Source organism: Ambystoma mexicanum, chromosome 1q, assembly GCF_040938575.1.
Source record: "Ambystoma mexicanum isolate Mex_15411 chromosome 1q, UKY_AmexF1_1, whole genome shotgun sequence".
In the NCBI taxonomy this organism is placed as follows: Eukaryota; Metazoa; Chordata; class Amphibia; order Caudata; family Ambystomatidae; genus Ambystoma; species Ambystoma mexicanum.
The window spans coordinates 589,034,080-589,051,184 of record NC_090922.1 but is presented as its reverse complement, the minus strand read 5'-3'; the positions used below and the strand labels follow the sequence as shown (position 1 = coordinate 589,051,184).

The 17,105-nt window shown below is 47.1% G+C and overlaps 1 protein-coding gene across 1 annotated transcript in view; it reads right to left on the bottom strand.

Moving 5' to 3' along the window:
• The window catches only part of RABGAP1L (RAB GTPase activating protein 1 like), a 3,056,406-nt gene that overhangs the window by 2,123,946 nt on the left and 915,355 nt on the right, over nucleotides 1–17,105 (bottom strand). The window contains exons 10-11 of the mRNA XM_069641102.1: nucleotides 12,399–12,465; nucleotides 11,633–11,735 (exon numbers count right to left, since the gene is read on the bottom strand). Of these exons, the coding sequence (XP_069497203.1) occupies nucleotides 11,633–11,735; nucleotides 12,399–12,465 (170 nt within the window). The remainder of the gene's footprint in view (nucleotides 1–11,632; nucleotides 11,736–12,398; nucleotides 12,466–17,105) is intronic.

Sequence of the window (17,105 nt, the reverse complement as noted above, 5' to 3'; positions counted from 1 at the left end):
TCTGGGTTTCAAATTTCAACATAATTCCAGGTCAAATTGACCCTGCTTCTGGATTTCATCAACAGTTCACTTACAGTTCTCCTTCATGATGTGTTTCACAAGGTCTTTGGTTTTCACAATTTAGAGCTCACTGGTCTAGGCGCAGTAGCCAGACCACACGGTCCACCCATCACAGGCCGCGCAATGAGGAATACTAGGCTCTTCAGCCCACGCAGGTTCTTCTGCATTTGTCCTGCATCTCAATTCACATTCACTTAGCTTCTCTTTGTCAGCCTGCTGGCTATATGTGCATCCTCACTCTCCTGGCTTCTCCTGAGCAGCCTCTTGAGAAGCCTCTTGGCTTTGCCCGGTTACCCCAGGGTTTGGAGTACATTATCAAATAATAAACTAAACTAAATAATAAACTAAGCCATAATGTGTTGCATGCCTTATGCCAATCTTTGGCCTTGCCACACTGTATCCATTCATATAGTTAACTTTGTGGTGGTCTTACTCGTTTTCCATCTTTCTGTCACACTCTTTCACACTTGCGCTCTTTTCCGTAGCTTTTCAGAAAGACACTTTCCATTTTGACTTTCATCAGCTCACCGCTTTGCCCACAAAGTTTCACTCAACTCGGTATTGAATGTGTGTGATTTTAGCTTTGTTACAAGTTTTCATTCAGTTCAGTATTAAATATGCTTAATTTAACTTTGCTTCAAGTTTCATTCAGTTCAGTATTCATTATGCTTAACATCACTTCTGCCTAAGTTCGGTAATCAGTTTTGCCTCATACGGCAATTTGCTACTCACACGTAGCCCTTAGGAGCCCCCCAGCTTCGAGTGTCATTCCCCTGCACTCACCTGTCCTCTTCGCTCCTTTGCGGTGGCTCCGCTGCTTCTTCTTCACTTTGCAGTTTGGCGGGCTGGTCTCTGCAAGTCCCGCTTGCACTCCGGTTGCCTTCCAGCACATGCCTGCAGCTCTGCTCCTCTGCCCCGGACGCTGACGGCGTCCTTTCTTCTTTCTTCCTTCTTCCATTTCCAACAGCTCTGGCTGCTTTCTCCTGACCATGAGACTCCTACACCTGTGACAGACTAACGCCCACCTCGCTCTGAGCTCCATACGTCTGCTGGGACTTCTTGTCGGCATCCTGGCTTTCTCTCAGGTCCCAACACGGCTGCTTCCTCACGGAAAGGGTCCCATGCTGGTCTGTGCCACACATGGATCCCGTTGCTCGCTTTGTTGCTCCTTTGATCTCCTTTTATACACCTGCAACCAGTTGACAGGTTGTAGGTGTAAGGTCCCAATTGGACTTCCCTGACCTTCATAGTACTTAGCAGGCATCTTCCTCGTCCCAGAACTAGAGTGCTGAAAGGATTTACTAGTGTCTGTTACTCTTAGTCACCTTTTCATTGTCCCAGTTCTATCATAGGTAAAGTGTGGGAAAACAAGGGGAGATGTTGTACAATACCCTATAAAGGCTGTGGGAGGGTTATATTGGTCTTCAATAGGGAAAGTGGGATACCATGTCTCGCCTAAGGGTGCCCGACTCCCAATTCCCACGTTCCCTCCACCCAGGTGAGGGTGATCCTCCCTCGCTTCTCCACCCCCTGGGTCAGGATACAAAAGCAATGGCCTTTCCCTGGCCACCTGAGAAGAGGATCCATGGAAGGTAGGAGTGAGGATAGCCTCAGGTTTCTCACAGGTCAATGCTGAGGAACACTGATCCTTAATGTGTGGATTACCTGTAACCCAAATGTAAAGTCTAATTTTTACTATCATGGTTGTGTTCAATACAAATGAAAAGATTAACAGTGAATAACGCCCCCTTCCTAAGTGCAACCAGAAAACATTGGTTAGGGCTACCTCACTAGTTATATCGAGTCCAAAGTCTGTGGCACTATGCTAATGTGTACCGACCAATTCTAAAATGTACAAAACACTTCTAAAAATGGTATCCCTTTGTTATTGTGTTATTACTAACATGAGTATCCGTAACAGAATTATTGTTAAAAAAGCTATTCCTAAATCTAAGTCCCTATTGATGACTATTTCGCCCTATGTGGATTCTACCTACTACGTCATCCAACCAGCCTTGGTAATCGCTGGTGTGAAGCCTACAAACGAGGTGTAGAGGTACTCACCTTTTCCTCACTCACTACTTTCCTAAGTCTAAAAGGTCAAGTACGCACTTATTGGTGGTCGGTTCATATCTTTAATTTTACCGCCTCCAATATGTGTGTCTTATTATTACTGTTCTTTTGGCCTCTAGGTCGAATAATGGTTAAAATGAATATACATCTAATATTTCAGTCTATTTTTCTATTAGATTATATAAAACTTGATGATTTCTAAGTCTACCCCTTTCATCAAAGTATGGTGGGTCTCGAAGTTTGGGTCATCAACCCCAAACCTTTTTTGTGATAGTCAACCGGTTTCAGCAGTTCTAATTATTGTCTGCTTTCTTCAGGACAAGTAATGCTGAAACTGCATTCTTGTCATGGCCACTAGTCAAGGGGCCAGTCCTTCCTCATCCCCAGGGTCCCATTGGACCCAGTCCTGGCGCCTCTGGCGCCAGGCTCATGTAAAAGTGTGCTCTGCACACTCTATGCCAAGGGCGTGTGCAGCTGGGCCGGGCGTGGCCATAAAACAGAACTGGAAGGCACGTGCCACAGTCCCAAAGAAGGGCAAGGTGGAGTTAGTAGGCAGGGCTAAAGGGAGGGGCCTGAGCCAGCCTAAATAAGTCCAGCCCATCCACGTGCCTTCGCTTTGCGTCATTCTGCTTTCAGCAGCGTAACTCTCTCCACTGTGCTTACCTGTGCATCACTGGATTCCTGCAGCCCCATCCTGAAGATATTCCTGAGAGCGTTCCTTACCTGCAGTCTACCGCTACATCGCCGTGCGCTCCATTCACCCCAACTACTCCATCGCTGAGGGCGCTCCTTACCTTCTGCCAGCCGCTACATCGCTGAGCGCGCTCCTTACCTGTTGCCAGCCACTACATCGCTGAGCGCGCTCCTTACCTGCTGCCAGCCGCTACATCGCTGGGGGCGCATCTTACCTGCTGCCAGCTGCTACATCGCTGGGGGCGCATCTTACCTGCTGCCAGCCACTACATCGCTGAGCGCGCATCTTACCTGCTGCCAGCCGCTACATCGCTGAGACCGCTTCTCACCTGCTACTCATCGCGGCCGCCACTGGACTCTTCCTTTTACCTGCATTGCATCCCAGGCGAAGCCGAAGTCTTCTTTCGCACCGGCATTCCATCACGGTCAGAGTCGGATTCTTCATCCTTCAACCGCAAATCTTCATCGAGAATCCGGACGCCATTCTTCATAGTCGGCCTGCACCGACGAGGAAATAAGAACACAACAGGTTAGAACTCATACATATCGAACGCACAGCCGCATCATACAAGAGACTAGAGTTTGTTATAAAGACCAACTCACCTGTTGCTGTTGAAACTGCATCAGCCTCTAAAGTCTTCCGGACTCTCTTCGGTCGCGATTTACTTCTCTGTACCTATGGAAATGGAATGAGACATTGCAAGAATTATTATTAGACGAAATACAGACAGTCTAATCGAGCAATAGTCATAACAAAAGACTTACCTCCTAAGTGGATTGGTCGCAGTTGGTCTGGTTCAACACTCCCACGGACCAGTGAAGCAACTCGGTCCGTTCTACACGCCCCTACTAGGATAAGCAGGAGGGATAGGTCAACATTACAAAACTATAGGTGAACTTATATGGGGAAAGCGCTTGAACACCGGATTTTGGCACAAAAGGGTTGGGGGACACGATATCCCCACTCCATTTTCATTGCCTCTCCTCTTCACTCAGGGGCAACACCCATCTCCCGAGCCGCAGGTCCAACCACTATCTGGAGGGGAAGGTGATTCCGAGGAGTCAAGTCAAGGGAGGGCTCCAACCGTGCCCCAACGCCCCCGCGGAGACCAGGTGAGCGTAACAATTCTGTGTAACAAGTGTAATTTCTTTTCTGGTCTCCACTTCATGGGTGCTTGGAGGAGATCTTCAGGTCTCCAACGGGCATGCTGGGTTGATTCCCGGGCCCTATAGGGACAAATGGGGCATCATAAGTCTTTGAGTGCTACTAAAGGCTTGTATTAGGTACAGAAAAAAGGGGTAAGGGAGGCATGGTGTGACAACGTGTGGCTTGGTAGTTTCTCCCTTACCTGTGTTCGCCTGTAACTCCCTATGTGTTCCTCTGTCAGCAGTATTCTTGTAGTTGCTGATCTTGTGTATCCTCTATGTTTTTTGCTGCTGTTGGGTCTTCCTCTCTTGGATGGTATCTAGGGGTAGATAGATTGTGCATTACTATCTTAGTCCCTACCCTTAGTGCAGTTTGTCTTTAGGGGTGACTAATAGGTAATAGGAAGCCTACATTACCTGTTGCTTGTGAGGGTACTCTTTTGTAGTTCGTGCTTCTATGTCGTAATGTTCCAGGCTTCTGTGCTTGGATCCCGGGATATTCTACAAGAGAAACCCTTATGTGTCCGTTCTCCGAATTGGGCTTGGGCTATCAATGTTGTCATGGTTTATTCCAAACCATTCCATTGTTGTTATAGTAAAATGTCCACCCACTTCTATTACACTCTCACACTCAGTTATGGTGTGAGGTGCAGTATTCTTTCATCAAAAGCACCTGGAATTGTGCATCAACTTCCCTGCTGCTGAGCTCAGATTAAGTCACATTTGTGTAACCTTTCGTCCCTATGATCACAGTATAAGGACTATGTAACTATTGTGCAAGGCGTCACGCCAGGTCGTCTTACCTCTCCGCTTGATGCCATTCCTCATATTCCTTCCTGTAATTCCAGTGGCAATCGGTCACGGCCGCCATCTTGTTTTGTGGCCGTATTTACATGGAACTAATGCGATCACGTGACCCGATATCTCCGTGACGCCTAAGCTCCTAAGGATTTTGTTTATTAGGAGCTGCGGAGTTCCCTAATTTCTATTATGACAAAATCGGGCGAAACCACTGCCTTTGTGCCATGAGTAACCACTAGTTTAAAGTTGTTATGATTTGCATGGATGGTGGCAGGAACAGTCACCAAGAGTCACCAGGAATCGAGGGAGAGGGTGGTATGAACAGAACATCCCTCAAGAATAAGAGATAGCCTTGAGAAAATTGGAACAGAATCTTTGGTTGTGAATCTCTCGGAGTCTGCCCTATCAAAAGCACATCTAAGGGTACTTCAGAAAGGGCTATCATTTGTACCTACATCAGTACACAACCCTTTCCAGACCAGAATTGAGATAACTCAACTTATGAGAAAAATGTGTCTGAAGCAACATTTCTCTAAGAATACGTATGAAGGAACACGGGATGTGACACAACTACATAATAAATCTACATACTACCTGCTACCACATGCAATAACCATGGAGTCGCAGACCTTTGAAAAAATACTCTTGAAAAAACTAGAACAAATTGAGAAGGAGAAAAAAGCATGTCAACAACATGTCTAGGACGGAAACAACAGCCTTGAACTAACTACAGAATAATGACAAAATAATAATCAAACCCGCCGACAAAGGGGGAGCAATTGTCATTATGAATAAAAAAGACTATGATGGGATGGTAAATACTTTGATTAAGGATCATACCACATATCAACAACTTGGAAGCGACCCCACAGAAAGACTGAGAAACATGATTAATCCAATTATATAAGGAGCAGAAGCAGAAGCCACATCAGTGCAAAAGAAGCAGCCTTCCTAAGTCCACAACATCCGAGATGTCCTGCTTTCTATACACACCCTAAAATTCATAAAGGGACTTCACCACCACCAGGATGACCAATAGTGTCGGGTATTCGTTCTATACTTGAACCTTTATCACAATTTACAGACTTCTTTCTGCAAAACGAGGTCTGCAAAATGCGATCTTATACTAAAGATACCACGGCGGTTCTAGTATACTTGGAGCAGCTGACCCTAGACAATTCAGACATCTTTACTGTAACCATGGACATAGAATCCTTGTATTCTAGGATTCCACAAAGAGAGACCCTAAAAGTCATAGAAAAAGTTCTGCAGGCAAAAACAGGATCCCTAGACATGTCCATCTCCATCATTATGCAACAGGCGGAGAACGCACTAACGAAGAATTACTTTCTGAAAGAGGAGAGCTAGTATGAACAAATTGCCGGAACAGCAATGCGCGCGACATTCGCCCCAATGTTGGCGAACTTATATGTCGCCGACTTTGAGGGGAAATATATCTATCCTGAGATCAACCCATACTCAAAAAACATCTTGAGTTGGCGTCGATACATGGACGACATCCTAATGCTCTTTGAGGGAGATGAAGTAACATTAGGAAACTTCATCCGATGGGTGAACAAACTCAATCCATTCCTGAGTTTCTCCCATGAGGCAAGTAAAACTGAAGCCACCTTCCTGGACTTAAAAATGACCAAGACAGGGCACACCTTTGAAACAACGGTGTTCCAAAAGGCAACAGACAGAAACTCTCTCCTAGAATACACCAGCTTCCATCAAAGGTCTCTTAAAGAGAACCTCCCCTTTGGACAGTTCCTTCGGTTCAGAAGAAACTGCACAACCAGAACCAAATATGATAAACAGGCGGAAAGACTAACAGCTAACCTGAAGGAAAGAAACTATCCCAATAAGATCATCAGACAAGCATGACAGAGGGCAAGAAACATACCGAGGGAAGTCACACTCGCACAACATGGGAAGAGAGAGGTGATGACGTCATTACAGCCGTTGTTAGTCACTCACCCGTGATAAACGGCCTGAAGAAAGAAATAAAAAAGGCCTGGCACATATCGAACACAGAAAATAATAATTTACCCACGCCCCATTTCGCCATCAAAAGAAGAAAGAATCTAAGGGACAGTTTGGTACACACATACAAAGAAGCAAAGAAAACAACAGAGACGTCCACTCTCTGGAAGACACATAGGCCATTAGGACACGCGCCCTGTGGAAACTGCTCGGTATGTCAGTTCACCAAACATACGACCGCTCACGACATAGGCTAGGAACTTCACTAATTGCAACACTACTAATGTGGTGAATCTCATCCAATGTCCATGCAACAAGAGATACATTTGACTGACAACTAGGGCTATAAAAACACGGATATGTGAACACAGATCCAATATCAGGACCAAAAGACGCACAGCCCCCACAGAACACTACATGATGAAGGGACACTCAGAAAACAAAATGACATTGACAATACTAGAAAAAGTGATAGTACCAAAATGAGGTGGGAACATAGCTGTTCTCCTATTGAGAAGAGAAAAGATGTGGATTTTTAGACTCCAGAGCCACAGGGTTGGCCTCAATGAGGAAATTTGTTGGCAAGCATTAGCAGTGCAGTAAACACAACATTCCAGGAAGCAAGTCTGGATGGGGCTCCACAGACCACCATGGTGTCAAATGGATTAAATTAGATCCCATTAAGAAAGGGCTCGACCATGGCAACCACCTGAGTGGACTCACCTCTCTCAGCACTGACCATCACTATATAAAATACACAGCTCCACGACACATTGTGGGTGCCCCTGGATGTTGTATGGGGTGAATGTTGATCATACAACATTTCTCTGGCATTTAAATTATCGCAAACTAATCGGGCCAGCACGCAGCTCCGCCGCTTGGAACTACAACTCCCATGATTCCTCAGGAGCGACTACAGCCTCTATATTTAAAACAACTAAATTCTCTTGGTGCTAGTGCTCCCCACCCCCTCCTTGACCTTGTGAGACATGGAGAGTATTTGGAATTTTGAAACAAGTTAATATCAGGTGCTCACAGACAACACCGGGTGAGAACCCATTCCTGTCGCAGATACTACAACTCCCATGATCCTCTGGGAGACACTGAAATTACAACAATTTCGAACTAGCGGTGACTAATGGCACAAAGGCGGCATTTTCGCCTTATTTACGATTATAGAGATTGGGGAACTTTGCAGCACCTAATAAGTAAAATCTTAGGGGGCTTATGCATCACAGAGCCATCGGGCCACGTGACCGCAGCAATTCCGTGCAAATCATAACAACTTTAAACTAGTGGTTACTCGGGGCACAAAGGCGGTGATTTCGCCCTATTTTGTCATAATAGAAATTGGGGAACTCTGCAGCTCCTAATAAACGAAATCCTTAGGAGCTTAGGCGTCACGGAGATATCGGGTCACGTGATCGCATTAGTTCCATGTAAATATGGCCACAAAACAAGATGGCGGCCACAACCGATCGACACTGGAATTACAGGAAGGAATACGAGGAACAGCATCAAGCGGAGAGGTAAGATGACCTGGTGTGACGCGTTGCACAATAATTACATAGTCCTTACACTTTGATCAAAGGGAAGAAAGGTTACACAAATATGACTTAATCTGAGCACAGCAACAGGGAAGTTGATGCACAAACTAGGTGCTTTTGATGAAAGGATACTGCACCTCACACCATAACTGAGTGTCAGAGCGTAATAGATGTGGGTGGACATTTTACTATAACAACAAGGAAATGGTTTGGAATAAACCATGACAACATTGATAGCCCAACCCCAATTCGGAGAACTGACACATAAGGGTTTCTCTTGTAGGATATCCCGGGATCCAAGCACAGAAGCCTGTAACATTACGACATAAAAGCACGGACTACAGAAGAGTACCCTCACAAGCAACACGTAATGTAGGCTTCCTATTACCTATAAGTCACCCCTACAGACAGACTGCACTAAGGGTAGCGGCTATGGGAGTAATGCACAATCTATCTACCATCCAAGAGAGGATGACACAACAGAAGCAAAAAACATAGAGGATACACAAGATCAGCAACTACAAGAATACTGCTGACAGAGGAACACATAGGGAGTTACAGGCGAACGCAGGTAAGGGAGAAACTACCAAGCCACACGTGGACTCCCTTCCTTCTTTTTCCTGTACCTAATACAAGCCTATAGTAGCACTCAAAGACTTATGATGCCCCATTTGTCCATTTTTAACCCAATAGGGCCTGGGAATCAACCCAGCATGCCCATTGGAGACCTGAAGATATCCTCCAAGCAACCATGAAGTGGAGACCAGAAAAGAAATTACACCTGTTACACGGAATGCAGTTTTAGCATTACTTGTCCTGAAGAAAGCAGCCAATAATTAGAACTGCTGAAAACGGTTCACTATCACAAAAAAGTTTGGGGTTGATGACCCAAACTTCGAGACCCACCATACTTTGATGAAAGGGCTCGACTTAGAAATCATCAAGTTTTATATAATCTAACAGAAAAATAGACTGAAATATTAGATGTATACTCATTTTAACCATTATTTGACTTAGAGGCCGAAAGAACAGTAATAATAAGACACACATATTAGAGGAAGTAAGATTAAAGATATGAACCGACCACCAATAAGTGAGCACTTGACCTTTTAGAAAAGGTGAGTACCTCTACACCTCGTTTGTAGGCGTCACACCAGTGATTACTAGGGCTGGTTGGACGACATAGTAGGTAGAATACACATAGGGCGAAATAGTCATCATTAGGGACTTAGATTTAGGAATAACTTTTTTAACAATAATTCTTCTGTCTATATTGTGTTACAGATGTAAGGGTACAGACAGGAGGTGACAGCCCCTTGACTCTAACTGTATTAACCTTATATGAGTATCCACCCACATTTCGAACTTCTCAATCATTAGTCAAGTGACTGGTTACTTGCTTTATAAATGATCGGATTGTGTCTTCAGACTTGTGTGATTTCCTAAAAGCCCTTTTACCCCCCCCCCCTCTACCCCCGAGTATCAGGGCATGGCATTCACATGATTTACTTATGGGTCAACTGTGCTAGTAATGCAGTGTCCCTGCTTTGCCTTCGGTTTAGAAGATGATTTCTGGCACTAACACAGGTTGGGGTAAAAGGCTCAGGAGAAAATGCAGGTGGAAATTGTACTGTAGTTCTTCTTAGTTACGGATGGGTCATGAAATGTTGTGTAGGGGAGTAACTAAGGGATGATGCGAGTAGTACGGCAGGAATTGAAAAGGAGGAGGTGGATGAGGGGGTCAAGTCTTCAAATATAGGAAAGTGTCTATTTCTGCTCTAGTAGAGTATGGAGTGGAGTGCAGATTCTGCAATGGAAGTGAACGAAGCAGACTAGGAGAAGTGCTGGGATAGGAACTTTATATCTAAAGCAGTCGAGGGATCTTCACAGCAGTCTATTAGTGGATGGTGGCTACTTCATGAATAAAAAAAATGAGACGTGGTCACACACTGAGGTGGAGATTGGAGCATTAGAAGGTTTGGTCGAGTTCACAGTGAACTTTAAAATATTCTTAGGAGGCACTGAATACTTTGCAGATCCTTGTGATGTAAAAAGACTTATTTAGCAGATTGATTTGATTTGTTACAAGCGTTTAGGTTGGAAAAGCATGTCATTGTGTCAAGGCGGCAAATGCATAGTCACAATTTTCATGGAAAGGGATGCCCATTTGGAGCTTGAAAAGAAGAATCTCTGTACTGAACCATTCAGCTTGACGTTTCTCATTTGGGAAAAATGTACTTTAAAGGAGATATTTTGACCAGAACTGACAGCAGAGAGAGAATTTTAAGTCAACTCAGATGGGTGAGGAGAAGGTGGGGGAATATCTGAAGGGTAGAGAATGAGATGCCTGGCGAGCAGAGTGGGAAGGCAGATTGGAAAAAGGTATGATGACATGACCAGCCAGTAAATAAGAGTGGGAGTCGGGCAAGTGATCATGAAGGAGATGCGAGAAAACGCAGGTCCAGGACTTGGCAGTTTATATGTGTCGGAGTATAAACCAGCTAACTAAAGCCCAGTGCTTCCACGTTGTAAGAAATGAATTAGTCGTGAAGAGAATGGGCTGTGAAAAAAAGTGAGGATCTGTGTGATGGTGTCAGTAAAGGGGATAGTGGAAGTGCTGCAGGGGCCTTGCGGGAAGTAGCCACTGAACATTAAAGATACACAATATATATGAACGGGAGGGGCAATACTGGATTAGAATGCTTTCCGATGAGGATGAAGGTTGGCAATTGATCATTGAGGCAGGAGACCGCTTTTATGGGAGAGATCCATTAAGGAATTGTCCACTTTGGCTTTTCGGCTATGACTTATCTGATAATTGTGACATCTAATCCAGAAAATGATACAATGTATAACTCTAGTAGCAGCAAATATCAAATGAAAACATTATGAAAAAGAAAAAGAAAGCGGCATCGATCATAACATTAAACGAACATGGGTGCAGGAGTCTACAACAAATACAGCTTCATCAACCAATTTTACCTTTTTCCATCGTCCTCAAGAGTTGCGACAGAAAATTTGGTTGTATGCAGCCCTGTTTCTACAGTTACTCTGGGCACTTTCATTGATCTGGCACAGGTCCTGCTGGGTGACTAATTGATGGTCTAGCACGCGGAATCAATGTAAAGCAATTAACTGCATTTCCAAACTTAACAAGGTTGGCACAGTTGACATTACTTTGCTGGTTATGCATTTTTCTTCCTCAACTCTGGCAAATCATGTGAAACAAACATTCATCATTTAAGGTAAAAGAGCATTGTATCACAGTGTTAGAGTAAAAAGACTTCAGCGCATATTTGAACCCAAAACCAAACAACAAAAGGTACCTTTGGGTGTCTCCTCGTTCAGAACCTGGAAAGTCTGTGCATTGGGGTCCCACACTCCAGTAATTACGTATGCTCTGCCATCAAAGCTTTTTCCCATGGACTCCTGATAAATAGAAGTAGTAATGTTGGGGTAAGAGATGGCTAACAGACAAAGCGACAGCCCAAGAATCTCCACCATTCAGTAGCTCTGCATCTGCTATTTCTTGCAATCCCAATGGCCCGGGCAATATACAGGTAAATGCACATTCCTTCATGCTCAAATTTCCTGACTAGGATTCTGACAAGATGATTTTCTTGTATTTTGCACCTTTAGTTTGTTTCGCTAGTAAGCCTTAATATCCAGATTGTCCAGCTTCTAAAAAAGCACTTGTCCCTAGATTTCCTGGAGTCTACACATAATAGATCACCGTTTGACATTAAAGAACATGTGTCTAAAATGAGGATACAGATTAATACTCCATTATATGTAAAGAAACTCTGCTAGGGGATTCTATGCAAGCATAATGCTGTAACCCACTCCTGTTCCAGGAGAGCACTAGACAACCTTTGTAGTAAATTGTTCCAAAAGAGACCATCTAATGTGCCATGTTGGGAAGTTGGCTTAATGAATTAAAGCTCAACTCACAATAAAGAAAATCTCCTGGACATCCCACAGCTCCCTGCTGCTTTCAGATCCTCTATTTTGGGTGCTGGGTTTTAAGTCAAAACTATAACATTAGAGGGCAGGCAAATTGAAGAATACACAAACATAATGACGCTCCCATACCATATCTAGTAAGTGCATGTCGCTGTTCTTGACATTACGTCCTGGGCTTAACAACATCCCAAAGCATCTGAAATGGCAAGAAAGATAATAAAAAAGATGTAAGATGAGGGTAATGATGGTAAAGGAAATGCATGTTAGTTGGTTTGGAACATATGGATAAAAACAGATGCTGTTCCAAACAAGGCAAAAGGCATGTGTTTCTTCAAGCATGTTAATTGGTTCAGACTCCTACTTCCATCTGAATTATTAGATCTCTTCTCTCTGTGGATTATAGAATTATTAAGCACCACAATATCAAATGGACTTCATACACCTTAGCATTAGTAGCTAAAAGAAAATCAACACAATGCCCTGGGATGCCAAATAAACTATGGGCCTAATTTTGAAATGAGTAAAGGAGGCATAAAACATGCATCACAGGTTTACATATTCTTTTGCTCTCCACTTTAACACTCCAAGTGATTTTCAGGCATTTAACACACAGAGTAGGGGCACAGATCGAAATGTATGACCATGTAACCTGCATCCTCACCATCTGCCAAATACAGAAGAATCACTGCCAGTATGCTAAAGATCTGTTATGCTATGTGGTCTTGTACCGTGCACTGCTGCCACTTTCACAGTCTCTTGACGCTCTGGCGGATCAGCAATGGAAGGAGGGTTGGGGCAAGGGGGTTTAGTGGGACAGAGGGTGAAGAGCAAGAGAGCTTTGATGTGCTGTTGGCAGCGTCAGTTAGGAAAATACAGCCACTGAGCGTTGGTGCATTTTTGGTTGATAGCCGTCATGTGGTGTTGGGATATGGTTGTGCATGGGTGCTTTTTTGTGTGCTTGTGTTTGGTTTCATGTTGAGTGTTGTGAAGTGTGTGCGGTTTGTGGTGCAGTAGAGGTAGGGTTATGTTTGGTTTAGCATTTGAGGGTGAGTATGCAGAATAGTACGTTTTTAGTATGGTTAGTTAGGTGTAACACATTTTGTAACCCCAAAATACAGCTAAAGAACGGTGCCCTGCCCTTAATCAAGTATTAGAAGATAATGAAATAGTGGGATTTTACTGGAGTATAGTAAGGAACAAGTTACTTACCTGTAACTGTTGTTCTCCAGCATGGGTCTGGCATGGATTCACATGCTCATGAATATTCCCCGTCGTCAGGCTGGGAATCCTCGGTAAAGAAAAAACCAGTATCAGTTTCGTTTCTGATCTGTCTTTCGTAGTAATAACCAATCACTGGTCTCTGCGACATACTGACCACAGCCAATGACTGCCCTCTACCTAAGCACCGCCTCTGGCAGCCATCTTCAGATTTGGAAGCACGTGAAGTGGCAGTATGACCAAGTGAAGAGCCGCAGAGGGGTAGGCGGGAGGGTTCGCATGTGAATCCATGCCAGACCCATGCTGGAGAACAACAGTTACAGGTAAGTAACTTGTTCCTTCTCCAGCATGGGGTCTGGCATGGATTCACATGCTCATGAATAAAGAATACATAGCAGTACACACATGCACAACCACGGGAGGTGGCAAAGGCTCAACATTAAGCATTACATCAAACTCAACATTAAGCATCTTACCTCCTCACCAGGCTCACCTCAGGCGAACAGGTTGCGCAGCACTGCTTGGCCGACCCTGGACTCCTCCCTGGAATCCCGATCGACGCAGTAGAATTTCGTGAAGGTGTGCGTCGACCTCCACGTAGCAGCCCTGCATATGTCCAGCAGGGGCACACCAGAAAGGAACGCCGTGGTAGCTGCGATCGCTCTGGTGGAATGGGCTCTCGGACGGCCAGGCAGCGGTCGGTTTGCCAACCGATGACAGTACATGATACAGCCGGAGAGCCATCTGGAAATGGAAGCCTTCGAGAGAGCCTTCCCCTGATTGACAGGTCCAAAGTTCACAAAGAGTTGTGACGTCTTCCGAAAACACTTCGTGCGGTCCACGTAGAACTTCAGCGCTCTAGCCACATCCAGCGAGTGCAAAGTCCTCTCAGCCGGCGACGAAGGCGACGGGAAGAACACAGGCAACACCAAGGGTTCGTTGAGATGGAAGTCCGACGGTACCTTGGGGATGAAGGAGGGGTGCGTCCTGAGCACTACCCTCGTGTCGTGAAAAGTCAAGTACAGGGCCTTGCAGGAAAGGGCCTGGATCTCTCCCACCCGTCGTGCGGAGGTGATGGCCACAAGAAACGCTGTTTTCCACGACAGAAACTTCAACGGGGCCGAGTGCAGAGGCTCGAACGGAGGTCCCATGAGCTTGGTCAGCACCACGTTGAGCTCCCACGCCGGGGCTGGAGCCTTCACCGGCGGGAACGATCTGAACAGTCCCTTCATGAACTCTTTCAACAGACGATGAGACCACAAGGACGTCCGCCCCGTGGTTCTGGTGTATCGGGAGATCGCAGCAAGATGAATCTTGATGGACGCGTGTGCCAGTCCAGCTTTGGCCAGCGTCAGCAGGTACGGCAGTACTTGGGGAGCCGTAATCCGTAGAGGGTTAATCTTCTGTGCGTGGCACCAGACAGAGAACCTCTTCCATTTGTGTCCCTTGGGCGACTGCCCAATGCCACAGGTCCTGCGCCTCCTTGGACAGTGCTGGGGACCTGGTTCCGCCCTGTTTCCTGATGTAAAACATGGTAGTGGTGTTGTCGGTGAAGATCCTCACCACCTTGTCCGTAGCATTTAAGAGTCGAGGACGCCCTGGCCTTTGCAAGAACCTCTCTGCAGTCGGCCGGTATGTCGTATCCTCCAAACTCTAGCGCTGCAGGAGCCAGGCCTGCAAGTTCAGCGATTTCGGGTCGTGGTGGAGGATGGCGCCTCCTTCCCTGGAGAGCAGATCCGCGTCCACCGGCAGCTTGATTGGCGGGGACGCTGACAAGTCCAGAAGGTCCGGGAACCATATCTGCCTCGGCCACGCAGGTGCGACGAGGATCATCCTGCACCGTGACCTCTTGAGCTGGTTGACGAGCCGGATTAGCAGTGGCAAAGGAGGGAACGCGTAGAGGAACAGGCCCTCCCAGGGGAACGAGAAAGCATCGCCCATGCTCCTCGCCTGGGGAAACCTGCTGGCGAACCTCCGGCACTTGGAGTTCGTCGCCGTCGCGAACAGGTCGATCTGGGGTGTGCCCCACCGTCGGAAGAGGCGATCCACTAGATCCTGCCGTAGTTCCCACTCGTGGCACGAGCGCAGCTCCCTGCTGAGTGAGTCGCGATGGTGTTTTTTATCCCTGCCAGATGAAACGGCACTAGAAACATCCTTGAGGGACGGAAGGAAGGACCTGAGGGCCCAAAACACTGCACGGAGCTCCAGGACGTTGATATGTAAGGATTTCTCCGTCGGGAGCCAAAGGCCTCTTGCGTGCAGATTTTCGGTGTGCGCTCCCCACCCTTCCAGGGAGGCATCCGTGGTCACTGTCTTCTGGTGGGCTGGGGTCTGGAAGTCCATGCCCGCCGTCAGATGCGCGCGGGTGCCCCACCACCGGATCGCTCGTCGGAAACTCTCGTCGAGTGTGATCCTTTCCTCGAAGCTGCCCGTCGTTTGGATCCAGCGCGCGTCCAGGAACTCCTGCAACGGGCGCATCCGGAGCCTGCACATGGGAATGAGGTAGATGCAGGAAGACATCATTCCGAGGAGGGACTTGATGGACCTCACCTTGGCCGCGTCGGTCACCAACATCCGCTGCCCCTTGCCCAGGATGGTCCTGGTCCTCTCCTCCGACGGGGAGGCCAGAAGGGACACTGTGTTGAGCCTCGCTCCCAGAAACAGAGCGTCTTGCGCGGGTACCAGGTGGGATTTGGCATAGTTCACGGAGAATCCCAGGTCCGTGAGAAGTTGGACGGTCCTTGCCGTGTGAACCACGGCGAGCTCCCTTGTCTTGGCTCGGATGAGCCAGTCGTCCAGGTAGGGGTAGACGTTAATCCCTTCGCGGCGCAGCTGCGCCGCCACAGGTGCGAGGAACTTGGTGAACACCCTGGGTGCCGACCGTAGTCCGAAGGGGAGGGCTTTGAACTGTTAATGACGCCCTTGGACCACAAACCTGAGGAATTTTCGGTGCCCCTTCAGGATGGGAATATGGAAGTAGGCATCCTCCAAATCCAACGACGACAGGAAGTCTCCTTCCTACAGCTGACCCAGGACGTGCTGGAGGGTGACCATCCGGAACTTTTGCGCCTTGATGAACTTATTCAGACGTCGCAGGTCCAGGATGGGGCGCCATCCCCCCGTCTTCTTCTTCACGAGGAAGTATCTCGAGTAAACTCCGGAGCCCCGAAGCCTCTTTGGGACGAGTTCGATGGCGCCCTTCCTGAGCATCGCCTTTACCTCCAGGAGAAGTTGAGGGACGTGAAGTTCTTTCCTGGCCACGGGGGGGACGCGCGGACACTTTCTTTGAAACTCGAGCGCGTGGCCCCGGGCCACGGCGTCCAGCACCCAAAGGTCGGTGGAGATGGACTCCCACACGCTGACGAAGCTCGCCAGCCGGCCTCCCACCGGGGTGCTTCGGTGGGGGCCCGACCCCACGGCCGGTTCAATCCTGCTTCGACGAGGCTTTGCCGCCTTGTCCTTGGCGACGACGGCGGGGTCCGCCAGACTTGCCTCGTCCTCTGTAGGCCTCCTGAGACGACGAGCGGGCCGCTTGAGGGTAGGAGGAGAAACCGCCGCCGGAACCTTTGGAGGCGCCCTTGCCTCCGCTGCTCCGAAAGGGCGTCCGTCGTTGTTGCA